The sequence below is a fragment of the Neomonachus schauinslandi genome, chromosome 15 (genome assembly GCF_002201575.2).
Source record: "Neomonachus schauinslandi chromosome 15, ASM220157v2, whole genome shotgun sequence".
In the NCBI taxonomy this organism is placed as follows: domain Eukaryota; kingdom Metazoa; phylum Chordata; class Mammalia; order Carnivora; family Phocidae; genus Neomonachus; species Neomonachus schauinslandi.
The window spans coordinates 54424701-54440502 of NC_058417.1; the positions used below are offsets into that span (position 1 = coordinate 54424701).

At 51.4% G+C, this 15802-nt stretch overlaps 1 protein-coding gene across 2 annotated transcripts in view; it reads right to left on the reverse strand.

The window, feature by feature from the left end:
• The window catches only part of WBP2 (WW domain binding protein 2), an 8340-nt gene extending 3708 nt beyond the window's left edge, over positions 1–4632 (reverse strand). The window contains exons 1-3 of one of the 2 annotated variants that reach the window (XM_021691605.1): positions 4487–4632; positions 2110–2218; positions 409–544 (exon numbers count right to left, since the gene is read on the reverse strand). In XM_021691605.1, coding sequence (XP_021547280.1) covers positions 409–544; positions 2110–2218; positions 4487–4545 — 304 coding nt within the window. In that variant the 5' untranslated portion in view covers positions 4546–4632. The remainder of the gene's footprint in view (positions 1–408; positions 545–2109; positions 2219–4486) is intronic. The other variant, XM_044921943.1, reaches the window with a different exon arrangement.
• Positions 4633–15802: the final 11170 nt, after the last annotated feature.

Genomic DNA, 15802 nt, shown 5'->3' on the forward strand with positions numbered 1-15802 from the left:
GGGGGGGGGGGGGGGGGACAGCTGGCTCTTCCTGGCTGTAGGGAAAAGGCCATTCCCAAGCCCTGATGCAGGTCTTCCCATACCTAAAATGTGAACACACTCCCCAGGTCACGAATTTTAAGAATTTTCACTTATTTTTCAGTCATTTGGCCGATTTCACTCCGAAAAGCTCATCAGAGCTGCTATCTTCACCGGCTGCCTCTCCTGGCTCTCGTCGTTAAAAGCCCCCCTCTGCTCAATAGCTGGCAGCCCAGGTGGGGGGCCCTGGAAGCTAATCCAGAGCCAGGAAGAGGACAAGGCTAGGGGGTGTTTAAGACAGCCGAAGAGGAATGTCTCTAAGACAGCAGAGGCGTGGCCAGAAAACCTCTTTGGAAGCCCCGTCTGTGTCCCTGAGCCCCCATCACGCACCTCCTGCTTCAGCCTTCACCGTTCCTTTGATGTAATTTGCACCGAACACGGGCTGCTTGATCTCACAGTCCTTCATCAGATAAAACGGCATCATGAAGGACTGCATGGCATCCTTGCCTTTGGACAGAAAGATGACCTGCAGGGAGACAGGATGAGAGCCATCAGTGCCCGTCTCACAGCCTGGCCCGCTCTGCTATCACTTCCTGTGTGTGAGGAGTCTGCTCCCAGGGCCAGGGCCCCGCGGCCCCAGGGCAAGCTCTGCACCAGACGCTCCTGGAAAGAGCTTTGAAAGTGAAAGACTCGGGGCGCCTGGGTGGCTCAGTTGTTGGGCGTCTGCCTTCAGCTCAGGTCATGGTCCCAGGGTCCTGGGATCGAGCCCCGCATCGGGCTCCCTGCTCGGCAGGAAGCCTGCTTCTCCCTCTCCCACTCCCTCTGCTTGTGTTCCCTCTCTCGCTGTGTCTCTCTGTGTCAAATAAATAAATATTTACAAAAAAAAAAAAGAAAGAAAGAAAGTGAAAGGCTCTCCGTGCAGCCTGGCTGGAGAGGCTGAACGTGGGTATTCACCAGGAAAACGTGCTGCTCACGGGGCACGTGAGAGGGACAGGCTGCTCTGCCATTTAAGTGGTGGATGTGGTGGGCAAGTGAAGGGGGCTGTAAAGCTAGGGCAAGGAGGCAGGGGGAGGGAATTCCGGCTTCCAGAAGGGGGAGGTGTAGCCTGAGCTTCACAGAAAGGAGAGCGAAGGAGGGGAGGAGGTGCTGGATCCCGGGAGAAGGGGGCTGCCCACACAGCAAGAGTGTCCCACCCCACAACTGGAAAACCCTCTTTCATTTTATTTTTTTAAAGATTTTATTTATTTGAGAGAGAGAGAAACAGCATGAGAGGGGAGAGGATCAGAGGGAGAAGCAGGCTCCGCACTGAGCTGGGAGCCCGACGTGGGACTCGATCCCAGGACTCTGGGATTATGACCTGAGCCGAAGGCAGTCGCTTAACCAACTGAGCCATCCAGGCGCCCCGGAAAACCCTCTTTTAAACCCTTTGATCTGGGACTGAAGATGCCACCATAAAAGGGGTTTTGAGGCTCCCTTGTCTCTGCTAAGTCTCGGTGATGAAAACTGGAAGATATGCCCCTTTCTTCCAACCATCTTTAACTCTAACTCTTGGTAGCTATGGGCAGTGAACCTTTTCCAAGAACGGCCATTTGTCTTTCTCTGGAAGGCTCCCATCGGCCTGGGTCAGTCTCAGGCAAGGCCCACGCTGCGGTCTGGCACTCCTGGCTCTGCAGGGCTGTACCGGGCTGTCTGCCCAGCCTGGAGGCTCTGGCCATGTTACTGTACCCTGTTTACCACATTTGTCATTCTGGACGTGCACGAAGGCCTCGTGCGCTGTGCTTACAGAAATCAAAATCGTTAACAGCCTTCCCACTCCAGGCCCAAGTCATCCGGGCAGCGGCACCCAACAACATACAGATTTCACACCAACCGTTCTGGAATTTGCATGGATTCAACGCCTAGGGGTTGGTTCAGCTGCCCAGAGAGTCTGGTGGTTCTAGAACCCAGGAGCACATGACAGAAACACGTGAGCGAGGAGCTAACGTTCACCAGGTTCAGAGGCCACTGGGCTCATGAGGCTGAGGCTGACCTAACACTCACCGTCCGCACCAGGAACCACAAGCTTTCAAACCATCACACCGAGCGACTCACCCGGTACGGGGTAAGGTAGACGGTGCCTTTCTTGGTCCCTTTGAAGGCCTCGGGCACGTTCTTCATGTCACTGAATGTAAGTTCCACATGGTCATAAGTCATCAGGATGCTGTGATGAGAAACGAGGACAGGCCCTGATGAGCCAGTTCAGAGCCATGACCTGCTTTCCCCAGGGACTGACAACCCCCGTCCCTCCACCCCCCCCGCCCCCCGGTAAGCAGGTGATCAGCACGTCGGGTCTCAAACCTGTTTGGACACCACCGCAAGGAAACCATTAATACAGCCTCAGAAGAGATGAGTGAGGTGGGGGTCTACAGAATTTCCCCAAGCCCCACATATAGACCCCCCAGGTGACCACAGCAGAAGAGCCAAGGGCAATAAAGCTGTAACACCGTCATCCCTCAAATCACGTTAGATTACCTGGGTTAACTCTCTCATTTTCTTCTGAGACCCTATAATAGGTGTCTGTTTTCATTGGTTTATTAGTACTGATATATAAACCCTCTAAGGCATGACTCTACGCATTACCAAAGGGCTGATGTCACGGTTCCTTTAAACCTGGGCTTCCTGAACTGGGTCTGCAGGGGTGTGAGTCCATGAAGCCCTTGAGATAATGGTGTCCATGCATTTTTCTGGAAGAATTTGCGGCTTTCATCACTCTCAAAGGGATTCATCACTTGAAGAATAAGGCTCACTATTTTACACATGAAATTTTAAACACTAATTTAAACTCCAGTTGCCGTACACACAATTTTTTTCAGAAATGAGGCTGAAGCATTTTCTAAAACAAGGCACACCATTGTTTAGCAGCACAGAGCCCGAAGCCAGGTAGGAGGCTCACCAGGACAGATACATTCTTGTCCCACAAAGTCCCACTGAGAAAGAAAGAAAAAGAGTCCCAGGAGATGTTACCAAATGGCATCAAAAGTGTTTTTCCAGGCCCGGGACTGGCTCGTACACAGAGAGACAAACCGGGAACAATGTGAGGTTTCTCTGATTATAAGATAACAAGGTCCAAGTCCACATGGTTCCATTTGTCTTCCTCCTCCTCCCAAATATCACAACTTTCTTCACTAGGGAAGGTGGGGAAGAGGACTGGTACCAGAAAAGAGAAGTACAGCTCAGAGGGGCATCTGGGTGGCTCAGTCGGTTAGGTGGCTAACCCTTGGTTTCTGCTCAGGTCATGATCTCAGGGTCCTGGGACTGAGCCCCGCATGGGAGTCTGCTTGTGGATTCTCTCTCTTCCTCTCCCTCTGCTCCTACCCCCTGAGCTCCACAGGCCCTCTCTCTCTCTCTAAAATAAATCTTAAAAAATATATATATATATTTAAGAAGTAGAGCTCAGAGAAAAGCGGTCATACCAGGAATAGGCTGGTCCAGCAGACCCTGAGCAGGTAAGATGGAGGGAACGTCAGCATTTTGAAGGCAGGGGCATCCCAGGCTTTCTCCTGACTCATCAAGCATTCCTGAGTGCTGGCCCTGGCAGGCTATAAGGCTCTGATCCCACCAAGTCTCTTCTGAGGACTCAGACTCCTCATAAGCCTTCTGCCTTCAAGAGGCATTTCAGGGTCAGCGTAGCTCAACCAAGGCTAGATGGTTTAATTCCCTGTGCCCAAGGAGCAAGAGAGAAGCCCCCGAGAAGTCCACAGACAGAAGAGAGGACAGAATTGATTGGAGGGGCCAGGGGGGCGGGGAAGAAAGACACAAGGACGGACACCGTGCCAGGAAATGTGTTCATCTGACAAATATCTATTTAACTGCGCCTCTGGGCCTCAGTTTCTCATCTGGAAACTCAGCAGTTCTGGAATATACTGGAAGGCTATGTACTGTAGTTAAGCCTATTGACTTTAGAGTAAAGACGCCTTTCCTGGAATCCCATCTGTGTTATTTACAGCTCTGTGATCTCAGGCAAGTTACTTAAGCCTGTCCGTTCCTGTTTCCCTACTTGTAAAATGTGTTGAATAGTATGATCCGCCGCGCCGCACTTACATATTAAAGTAGAAGAGGAGCACGGCCTGGCACGTAGTAACGTAGTAACCGCTCAAAAAGTGGCATTTATTTTTTATCTAACGCTCTTCCTACCTCTTGAAGTCATCGACTCCGGGAAAGGGGCTCAAGAGCGACCCCGGGGCCCCACCTGTCTCCCCAAGCCCCATCCCCCTCCAGCCGCCTCACCCCCCATCCCACGGCTAATCGCGACATCCCAGCCGCTCCTCCGCGACCCACCCTCTGCCTCCGGCCCCGCCTCCAACCGTTACCCTCCCCCCAAACCGCACCCCGACAGTTTATCCTGTTCACGGGTTTATCCCCAACCGCCCACCGGCCTACTTCCCACGGCCGCCTTCCCTCCTCCAAGATCCTTCCGCAGTGTTTTCACCTCTCGGTGTTGTTGACGATCACTCCGCCGCCCTCCGAGTGATTCTTGTTGAGCGCCATAGTCTCTCGGAAAAGGGTCCCGAGACTCCCAACGCAGTGCGCTTGCGCCCCTCTAGGGCCCGCCCCTAGTGGCGTCGTTCGTATTAGAGTCAGCCAATCACAGCTCTTGCGCGGAGCCTGGCCCAACCACCTGATCTCGAGCGTCACGTGGTAATAGTTTACTCGCTCCCCCCCACCCCCCGAGTTCCGTCTGCATCACAAACAAGCTGAAGACTACAATTCCCCGAAGGCAATTCTCCCTCAATCGGCTTTTCCCTACGCTAGTGGAAGGATGCGTTCTGGAACTTGTAGTCTTCCAGACCGTAGGCCTGGATTGACTCCCCTAATTGCCTAACTGATCGGCCTGCGCATTCCCTACTGCCCATCCCGTCCTCAAAGGGACAGGAATAAACAGCTGGACACGCCACAGGGGAATTAATCGTAGAGGCCCTGAGCACAAGAGTGCATACTCACAGAATGAGGGTGGTAATCTAAACCGGGTGTGGGGAATGGGGAACAGTCACTTGCTGGGGCATCTTTGTTCGCTCAAAGAGCATTTGCGGAACCCTGAGTCTATGACTTTGCCCCGGATTCGGTAGTCACTGTAGCCTTGTAGATGAGTGCAAGGCCCGGTTCCAGGACGTGGTGGGCTGATGGGCTGGCGGGCTGGCAGAGAGGAGTCAGGAAAAACTTATGTCCGTGTCATGAAGTCAGACCCAGACCCTCCGAGGTTGGGGGTGAGAATGTCCGTGTGGGGAGGGGAACCCGGTGCCCCGACCTGACGCCTCCACCAAACCCATTGTCCGGTCGGGAGCGCCCCCACCTTCCGGCCGTCTCCACCGTAGCTGGCCTCGCGGTGGCGCTGCTCCCTCTAGAACGTTCTGGCTTTCAGTCCGGCCCGCCCTGCAGCTGGAAGCTTTAAACAAGACTCGCAGTAATTGAATGGAACTAGGCACAAGGCGAGACCTGCGGCCCCGTTATATGGCTCACAAAATAGAGCTGACTCATTTCAGCTTGGGACCCAGCACTGGGCGGCGCCCCTGGGCAGCTGTAGTTATTGTATAAACTAACACCATCTCTGAGGTGGATCTTTGAGGGGGTAAGGAGGGGTGTCACTCCCCACGTGGTGGGGCTGGTGCATCATTAATCTTAAGGGATCAGAGTTTGAGTTTAAGCAGACAGCTGATTCCCTGACACGGGATGGCCAACATGGGGACTCACCTGCTTGACTTATCTCTTGAGAGAGATTTCCTAGGTGAAGAATCAAAACCCAGAAAGATTGAGACATGTAACAGCCTTCTATGAAGTCTTAAGCACAAGCAGGTGGGACCTTGCAGGACAAGTGCAATGAATGCACGTGATAAAATCTGCCCCAGTAGTTAAATTAATTTTGGCACATGAAGTCTATGCCACTGTTTAAAAAAAAAAAAATGAAAGCAAATTCTATGTGCAGATACAGAAGGAGTACCAGTCTGTTAAGTACAAACAGGTGTATGAATATGCTTCTGCAAAAAAACCAAAAAACAAAAAACTTTCGCTTGTATTAAAATTAGGATCTAGATCTAGATATAACATTTCTGGAAAGAGCCACCAGACATTGTTTTTGGCATTATCCCATTGAGGCATGGGTCTGGGAATTGGGGTGCGCTGGTGGCTCCGTCTATTGTATACTTCCTTGTACTGTTTAATTGTTTACTGTGCACATTCTAGATATTATTAACACATTTCAAAAAGAAAGCGAAAATCCACCCAGTAAAGGTTATGTAAGAATGATTGCTTTGAGGACCATAAAAGGGAAGGTGGGGAAACAGTCCAGTCCCACCCCCACCCCTTTGCACAACTCCATCATCGGTGGCAGAGGCTATTGCAGCTTTTGGAGGCTTTGTTCAGAACTAAAATACACAATCATGAATACACAGTATACACAGCTGTGGCCACACTTAGGCCTCCTGACAGGAGAGGAAATGTGTTGAAAAGGAAGTCAGAATGGAGAAGAGCTAGCAGGCTCAGTTGGTTCCAGCTTCAATGTCCAATTTTTGCAAGTTTAATAAAAACATATGACTGTGGGAAACCTGGCTGGCTTAGTCAGTAGAGCACGCAACTCTTGGTCTTGGGGTTGTGAGTTTGAGCCCCACGTTGGGTGTGGAGATTACTTAAAAATAAAATCTTTAAAAAAAAAGAAAAGAAAATCTTAAAAAACAATAATAACAAAATTAAAATATATGACCATGTGAACACATTGTTAGAGTCACTCCCAGCTGTGAAGGGGGCCAGTGGTTTCCAGGACCCACGCTGAGGGGCTCAAGGGCAGTTCATTACTGAACCAAGTCAGCGGCAAAGTGCCCCATCTGGGCCCAGGGCTCAGACCTCAGACCTCTCCTGCCTTGGAGTCCACATAGGCTCTTTGTGTTTCCAGAAATGATCCCTTTTCGCTGAACTGTAATAGTTCCTATTCTCCAGAGGGAAGCTTCTTGAGTGGTGTGCTAAGCAGAAGCCCGAATGGGCCTGACATACTGCTGCTTTCACCCAGGACAGCCAGCGCCCAGTCACCTCTGAAGCCCCAGGAAGCATTATGTATTTGCCCCAGTGAGCAGAACAATTACCATTTGTACTGAACAAAGAATCACTTTCGATGTGTGCCACAACATTGAAAAGATTAGGAAGCAGTTTACCAGATGGTGGCTTTTTATTAACCTTGACCCACAGTAAGAAATACATTTTATATCAAGACTGGGTACACACAGATCTGTATTTATAAGTGCAACCAAAAAAGGAAAGACCTGGGGCGCATGGTGGGCCACGTCGGTTAAGTGTCTGCCTTCGGCTCAGGTCGTGATCCTGGGAGTCCTGGGATCGAGTCTGGGAGCCCGCTTCTCCCTTTCCCTCTCCCCCTGATTGTGCACTCCTTCTCTCAAATAAATAAAATCTTTAAAAAAAAAAAAAAAGGAAAAGGAAAGACCTGTTTGGGACTGAAAGAGTAAAAATCAACTCAGACTGAAATAGAAAACAACAGCCCAACAGTCAGTCAGGCTAGACCCAGAGCCTACAGCAAAGCTAGCAGAAAACATGCTTCCCTCCCAAGGACATGTGGCAGTTATAAGACAGCATGACAGCCCCCTCTCAGCGACTGCTGCTTTCTTATCAGTGGTACCCCTAGACAGGCTTTGCAATTCCCAGCGATTAGTGGGGGTGCCCCACTGCTAAGCCGCTCACCTAGTGACAGTCCCCCATCCCTAGGCAGTCCCCGCTGCTTCTGATTCCTTCTCAGAAACGACAACCGCTCCAGAACTGATCCGCATATTCCGTGGGCGCTCCTCAGAATCCAAACCTGACAAGAACTGCTTCCCTCCTCCTCGTGGCTGGGGGCTCAGGGCAGGCCTGCAGGCTGTGTCCGCTGGTGGCTGGCCCACGGGGCTTGAGTACAACTTTCCTGAATCAATACCTACCCTTACTTAATGCTGCTGAAGAATACTTTTCTGTTGCATTAGTTAGCACATGTTAAAGTATTATTGCAACCTTGCAAGCCAAGAAAAAGGCCCCTGGTGCACCAATTCACAGATCCCCTCTTGAAGGGGACGTTTTAGAGAAAAAGAACTGTCAGCCATTGTTTGGTCACCGGGCTCCTGATGGAAGACAGCTGGGTGGGTGAGTGGGTAACTAATTTCCCAGAACAAATCTTAATGCTATTAAAATCCATCTAAACATTGCTTAAGCATTTTATCATGCATGCTATTTTTTTTTCCTAAAAGGAGACAGAATTACATCAGCTAAAAGCAAAAAATAAAAGATTTTCCCTAGACCAGCTTTGAGACGATTTTTATTTTAGATTTTGATGTACTCTGCAATTTTCTACTTTATTTTGTAATTTGAAAAATTGCTAATTGTTATGCACTAAATTGATTTTGCAATCTTCAGCTTGAAAACCCCTGTTCCAGAAGAAAGGCTGAGTGTGGGGGTGGGTGGGATGCGGCGGGGAGAGAAGGGAAGGGAAGTTTGGAGTTGAGGCTAGCACCTCCACCCCCCACCCCCACCCCCACCCCCACCATGGGTACCTACATCCACCCGGCTCCTAAAGCTGATACTGTCTCACATTTAGGGTTCCCAAATCAGTATGCTAAAGGGTTGTGTCAGTGTGCTTTAGGTAAGTCCCGGCCTCTTTGTGTGGCAAAGCGGTTGTGTGGATATTATGTTCTTTCTTCACTCTTTATGTGGTAGCCGACTCAAAGGCCGAGAGGCGTCTTCCCATCTCTTAGCCAAGAGGGCAGGCGAGCCTTCTTGTTCCCAGGGCGGGCTTATGGGTTCTCCAGCAGATGTTCTCAGTGCTGGCTGAGCACAGAAGTGGCCACATCCTTCAAAGACAGAAAGGCCCACAGTGTGCACCTGGGGCTGTAGGGCTGGATGGGTGTGTGTGTGTGTGTGTGTGTGTGTGTGTGTGTGTGTGTGTGAGTGGCTGGATCTAGAGAGGGGAAGGGGTGCTTCCCAGAGCCCAGGGACAGAAGCAGAGTTTGGGGGATTCTCCAGTGGTAGGCCCCCGGCTCTGCTCCCATCCGGCAATCCCAAGAGGTGGGGTGTGGCTGTTGGGAGTAGGGGGGCCGAACGCCAAGAACTGTGGTTTGGGTTGTGTGAAAGTGTCCATTCAGGAGGCAGAAACCACAGCAGCTATTGGACCAGGGAAAATTTACTGTAAAGAATTAAAATAAAGCTCTGGTGGGACACCTGGGTGGCTCAGTCAGTTAAGCGGCTGCCTTCGGCCCGGGTCATGATCCCAGGGTCCTGGGATCGAGTCCCGCATCGGACTCCTTGCTCAGCAGGGAGCCTGCTTCTCCCTCTCTCTCCCTCTGCTTGTGCTCTCTCTGTCAAATAAATAAAATCTTTAAAAAAATAAAATAAAGGGCGCCTGGGTGGCTCAGTTGGTTAAGCAACTGCCTTTGGCTCAGGTCATGATCCTGGAGTCCCGCATCGGGCTCCCTGCTCGGCGGGGAGTCTGCTTCTCCCTCTGACCCTCCTCCCTCTCATTCTCTCTGTCTCAAATAAATAAATAAAATCTTTAAAAAATAAAATAAAATAAATAAATAAATTAAATAAATAAAATAAAATAAAAATAAAATAAATAAAATAAAGCTCTGGTAAAGGAAAAGGTGAAGTATCCCAGAAGCGTATGAAGCTGCCACCACCAGTGAAGAAGACTTCCTGTGATGGTGGGGAGCCCGGAGCAGCTAGGGAGCCCGGGCTCATTCCCCTCCTCCAGCCCTGCAAGCTCTCTAGTGCCCCCTGGTGGCCGAGCCTTGCAGGGAGCCGCCGGCGGTGGCCCAGGGGGACCCCAGCATCGGGAAGCCAGATGTAGAGGGTGAGTGTTATTGGTTGAATTGTGTCCTCCTCAAATTCATATGTTGACATCCTAACCCCTAGTACCTCAGAACGTGACCTTAAATGGAAGAAGGCTTGTTGCTGATGTCATTAAAGATGAGGTCATTAGGGGGGCCCTAATCCAATATGACTGGTGTCCTTATAAAAAGGGAAAATTTGGACACAGTCAGGCACACAGGGAGAAGGCCATGGGAAGATGAAGGCAGAGATCTACAAGCCAAGGATTGCCAAATATTGTCAGCAACTGCCAGAAGCTAGGGGCCTGGTACAGATTCTCCCTCACAGCCTCAGAAAGAACTAAATCTGCCAAGACCTTGATTTCAAACTCTGTTTTTCAGAACTCTGAGACAATAGTTTCTACTTTGTCATCCTTTGTTATGACAGCTCTAGTGGACTGCGACAGTGGGTTTGGAGCAGAAAGATGACAGCGTGGCGCGATCCCCAAACCTCGCTTGGCGCAGGGGAGAGAAGGCTCGCCGTACAAGGACCACTTGGGCCCCGACAGTGGGTATCTCAGCAGCTGCCCCTGTGGAAAGAAAATGCCCAACCCCCAGAGAAGCTCTCCTGGCTGGTGGCACCGTGTAAACCGCAGACGATTGTTCTACCAAGGAGAAGGACTGCCACCCTTCCAAACATGCCTGAGGTTGAATACCTTAACCTCTTGGCAAAGGGCAGCTCATAATCAAATTTTATTTCATTTAGGAAAAATTCCGACATTTCTCATACCTGAGTATTACGGAACCAATTCACGCTCGATACACCAGTTTTTTTCACTCACCCAGTTGTCCTCTTTCCACTAAGCCAGTGAGAGAAAGAAAACTCCTGGTGACCCTCACTTTTGGGCCATCTGCTGCTGGTTGGGTGGGCTGTGTTGCTGGGGTCGCAGATGCCGCGTGAGGCGTCGGTGATGTGGACGTGAGCGATGTCGGGGCAGGTCATTTTGACTGGCTCTTTCAGTAACGCCTGTTCCTTGCTCCTCCATCAGGAGGCAGAGCCAGGGCACATCTGGGGTGATTTCTGGTTGCTATGGAGATGAGCCCCACCCCACGTTCCCAGTCCAGACCTCCCGGCTCTGTCAAATTCAATGTCCCCAGAGGCAGCTGCATGGCCTGTTGTGAGCAATTCCTGCTGCAGGAGTGTTTGCGCAAACCTCCTGCTGTCTGTTTCCACTTCTGTGCCTCCAAAACCCCAGAAAGCCAGAGAGACAAGGGTGTCACCTCTGAAGGTGTCCCCACCCCAGCACTGAGGAGCCACCCCTCTGATGGAGGGGCCTCAGGGAGAAGAGAGCCCAGAGAGGCTGTCCTGGATGCGGGCCCCTCCCTGCTATTCTGGATGCTCCTTCCCAGAGGTTGGGGGGGACTCCTCTCCTTCCTGGAAAGACGCAAGGTGGGGCATCCTTCGTCCTTCTTGTCCACTTCTCTCTCCTTAAACCCACTTCTCACCTAAATTACAGAGGGATTTTAGACTTTCAAATCTGATTGTACTGTTTCCCCATGTGACACCCTGCTCCCAGGAAAAGTCCAGAATCCTGACCAGGCTCTGCTAAGCCAGACCTTGCTTGTCCACCTCATGCTGTTCCCTACCCTCATTGCACTCCCGCCCCAGGGGTGGTGGGGGTGGGAGGGTGGGGGGGTGGGAGTGTTCTGGCCAGGCCCTGCCCACCCCTGCCCTGTTTGTCCTTGGTCAGCAGGCCTCAGCTCTCTGTTGTGCAGGAGGTCACCCCTAGGATTAGCCCCTCCCTGACCCTAGTAGGGTCCTTTCTCGAGGCCACCGTCCTTTTCTTTTTTTCCATATCTGGGAAACGTGGGTTTTGTTTTGTTTTATTGTGGTGGTGGGGAGGCAAAACTTTTCCTCTACCTTCTTGGGGTCTCTAGTGGGACCTGAGAATTAAGTCGACATCAGACAGATTAAGAGGAGAAAAGCAGACAGATTTTATTTTTGTATGTTCCCAGGAGCCTTCGTGGGAAAGAGAAGACCCCAAAACTTAGGCCTAAGTGCTTATACACGAGGCTGCACAAAGAAGAGTAATCCTGGAGAAGGCTCAAGGAAGTTGTTTTAACAAGGCTGATTTGTATAGATGTCTCTAGGCCTCAACATCCCCTCTCTGGTGATAAGAATGTTTTTTTCCTCCTGGTATAGGAAGGCCATCTTTCACGTGGGAGTTTTATCTCCTCTTTTCAGGAAGAAAAGGGGAGGCCAGAACGCCCTTCCTGCATCTGTTGTCTTTCAAGTCTCTCTCGCACAGGAGACATGTTCTGAACCTCCCCCCCACCCCGCCAGCGGTAAGATACACATCACATAAAATGTACTGTTTTGGGGCGACTGGCTGGCTGTCGGGAGAGCATGCGACTCTTGCTCTCGGGGTCATGAGTTTGAGCCCCACATTGGGGGTAAGGTTTACTTAAAAGAAATTTACTGTTTTAATCTTTATTTATTTATTTGAGAGAGAGAAAGAGAGTATGAGCAGGGAGAGGGGCAGAGGGGGAGGGAGAAGCAGGCTCCCCACTGAGCAGGGAGCCATACTGACTCGGGGCTCCATCCCAGGACTCTGGGATCATGACCTGAGCTGAGGGCAGATGCTTAACTGACTGAGCCACCCAGACGCCCCTGTTTTAATCTTTTCAAGGGCACAGTTTGGTGGCATTAAGTACATTGTCCTGTGGCCCTCATCACCATCCATCTCCAGATCTTTGTCATCGTCCCAAACTGAAACTCCGTCCCCACTAAATGCTAACTCCCCACCCCCTTCTTCCCCCAGCTGCTGGTAGGGACCATCCTACTTTCTGTCTCTGAATTTGCCTAGTGTAGGAACCTCATATAAATAGAATCACACGAGATTTGTCCTTTTGCATTTGGCTTATGTCACTTAGTGTAATGTCTTCGAGGTCCATCCATGTGGTAGCAGGTGTCCTCAGTATTCCTTTCTGAGGCTGAATAATATTCTATTATATGTAAATACCACATTTTGTTTATCCGTTTGTCCATCGATGGACATTTGAGTTGCTTCTGCCATCTGGCTACTGTGAATAACTATGAGGAACATGGGTGTGGAAGTATCTGGTCAAGTGTCTGTGTTCAGTGCCTTTGGGTATCTCCCGAAGGTGGGATTGTGGCCCCTTTGTGAGGTCCCATGAGGGCAGGGCATCCCTGTTTAGGTCACTCATGCCTGTATCCCTAGCACTAAGCACAGTGCCCCACACTGCATAAATATTGTTAAATGAGTGAGTGAAAGTTTCCAATCTTAGTGAGTGGGATGTAACGTAGTGTCCCGGCAGACGAAGGTCTGGGCTCATCTCAGCTCCTGAAAAACAGATCTGGGGATCCCCCAAGGATGGACAAATCCTCCAAGAGTATTGATCTTACTCAATTATTCTGGGGAATAATAACAACAACAACACTTATTGAAAGCTCACTCTGGGGGCGCCTGGGTGGCTCAGGCTGTGAAGCGTCTGCCTTCGGCTCAGGTCATGATCCTGGGGTCCCGGGATCGAGCCCCGCATCGGGCTCCCTGATCATTGGGGAGCCTGCTTCTCCCTCTTCCTCTGCTGCTCCCCCTGCTGTGCTCTCTTTGTGTCTGGCTCTCTCTCTGTCAAATAAATAAATAAAATCTTAAAAAAAAAAAAGAAAGAAAGCTCAATCTGTGCCAGGACTTGTGCCAACCACGTCGCCTACATTATCTCTTTCAATCTTCAAAATAATGCTATGCGGTTCCACTCTTATCCTGTTTCACCAGTGAGGAAACCCAGGCGTGGAAGGGCTCACAACCTGCCCAAAGCCTATGGTCAGGAAATGGCGGAAGGGGAATTTTTAGCCAAAACTTTCTGATTCCAAAACTCACACCTGAAAATTCTCCACTGCTGGGGCAGAAAAGTGTTGCTTTTTACATTAAAGCAAAATGGGAGCTCTTAATGGAGTAAAATTCAAAGTTTGAATGTCTTTTAAAGATAAAGTACACAGGATACCAAAGCCTATTTCCTGCCTGCCTCAGTGCTCTGTGCCATGGATCTCTGAGGGCCCTGGGGAAGGAGGTTGAGGGTTCCACCCTGGGTGAAGCCCATGAGGACCTCCTAAGGGGCTCCTGCAGTTCCTATGCATCTTCTGGAAGATGTGACTGTGGAACAAGGGAGTGATCTACGTTGCATGCTTTGCATGGTAGCACCAATGGGAATTCGTGTGTCACGTGTGGGGCTGAATGGGATGCAGACCCGGCAGCTAGATGCCACTTTCCCCCCTGCAGAACCCCTAGCACCAGCCCAGCGGGGATTTGCAGGCCTCAGCCCGGCCCCGCCCAGCCCCTCCCGGCTTGGCCACAGTCTGGGTCCAGCCTCACCCTGAGCCTGGGAGGAGGGGAGTGTGAAGGAAGGCCTGTCCTTGGGAGGGGACGGGGGAGGGGACGAGAAGGGAGGGGAGAGGATGCTCAGCCACTTTCCTCCTGGAGTGTGTGTGGGGGGCAAATGCAAACACATGAGGATACAGGACGGTGGCTGCTAAGACAGAGCAGTGATTAAGGCCACTACTCAGTCTGCTGTTTGGGACTCTGGAGCTCATTTTCCCACAGAAACAAAGCCCAAGTGGAAGTTGGCTCCCCGCCTGGCCCACAGGAGCCAGATTCAGCTAATACCAAACACAGCCTCAGAAGACCCTTCACACTCTCTGCTCTCCACCATTTTGTGTGACCAGCAGGGGCTCGGGGCGGGGGGGTGGCTCTGGTAGGAGCTTGGAGACCACAGGCTCTGCCAAGGGCTCTGGTGGCCGTGGGAACTGGGGTATGGTGGAGGGCACTTCTTACACAAGGGACACTGCTGGGAAGCAGGGTGTGTGTGTGCGTGTGTGTGTGTGTGTGTGTGTGTAGATTTCTAAGCACAGGACGTACCTAAGCCATGGAACGTGGAGCTGGTGTCCCGGACTGGGTGGCCTTGGGCAGCTCCTGCGTGGTCCCATGCCTCAGTTTCTTCATCTGGAAATGATAGCGGTAGAAGGTTTAGACTAGATGGGTGGCTTTCTAACATGTTTTTCTTTTAAACACTTTCTCTTTCTGCAAGCAGTCTGGATGAAGCCCATACCAACTGTTCTGATTAAAGTGTCAGCAGGGGCAGTGAGGGGCTGGCCCCCCCGGCTTGCTCCTCCTGCTCTGCCAGCCCGCCCTGCCTCAGTGTACCTCCTTGGAGCTTGGGATCTTCTTGGAGCATCTCTCACACATGCCGCCCCTCCCGCTCTAGCATTGTCCCAGAGTCGCAGAGGAAGTGCAGGGCTGCCGAGAACACTCCAGACCGGGGATAACGCTGAAAGCTGGAGTCCGGCCCAGACAGCCGCTTGCTAGCTGTGCAGCCCAGATGAGCCCGTCTCCTGCTCTGAGCTGTAAAGCGACAGACGCTGGGATTTGGTGTGACGATGCACAAGGTTTCATGAGCTCTGGAAGCTGGGCATCACTCTGCAAGTAGCAGGGACTGCTGTGGCTGCAGGCTTGGCTAGGCAGGCCCGAATTCCAACCAGGGGCCCCCTCTGTCTAGCTCACGTTCCATGACATGCCAGGGCCCTGCAAAGTCAGGGACCCGAGGGTTCTTTGCAAAGGGAGCGTGTGGGATAGGAAGTGCCTAGCTGGGGGAGGGTGAGCTGAGACCTAGCGGAGGATGTGGCGGTGGGAGGGGCTCTGTGAAAGGTGGGAGGCTTCTGCAGGTGAGGGGACTCTAGCAAGCCCCCATCTGCCCATGTGTGTGATGGTGACAGGAGCAGCCATCCCCATTCTGGTGATCTGAGGGCCCTGGCTGCCAAGGAAACCGTTTGGAAAACATAAAGCTCCAGGAGCAAGGAGGCCCCACCCAGAAAAACAACATCCTGGCTGCTGGGGCAAAAGCAGAGCTCTGAGAAGGGGCTATTTTTAGCAGCCGAGGCAGGGCCAGACTTGTATGAC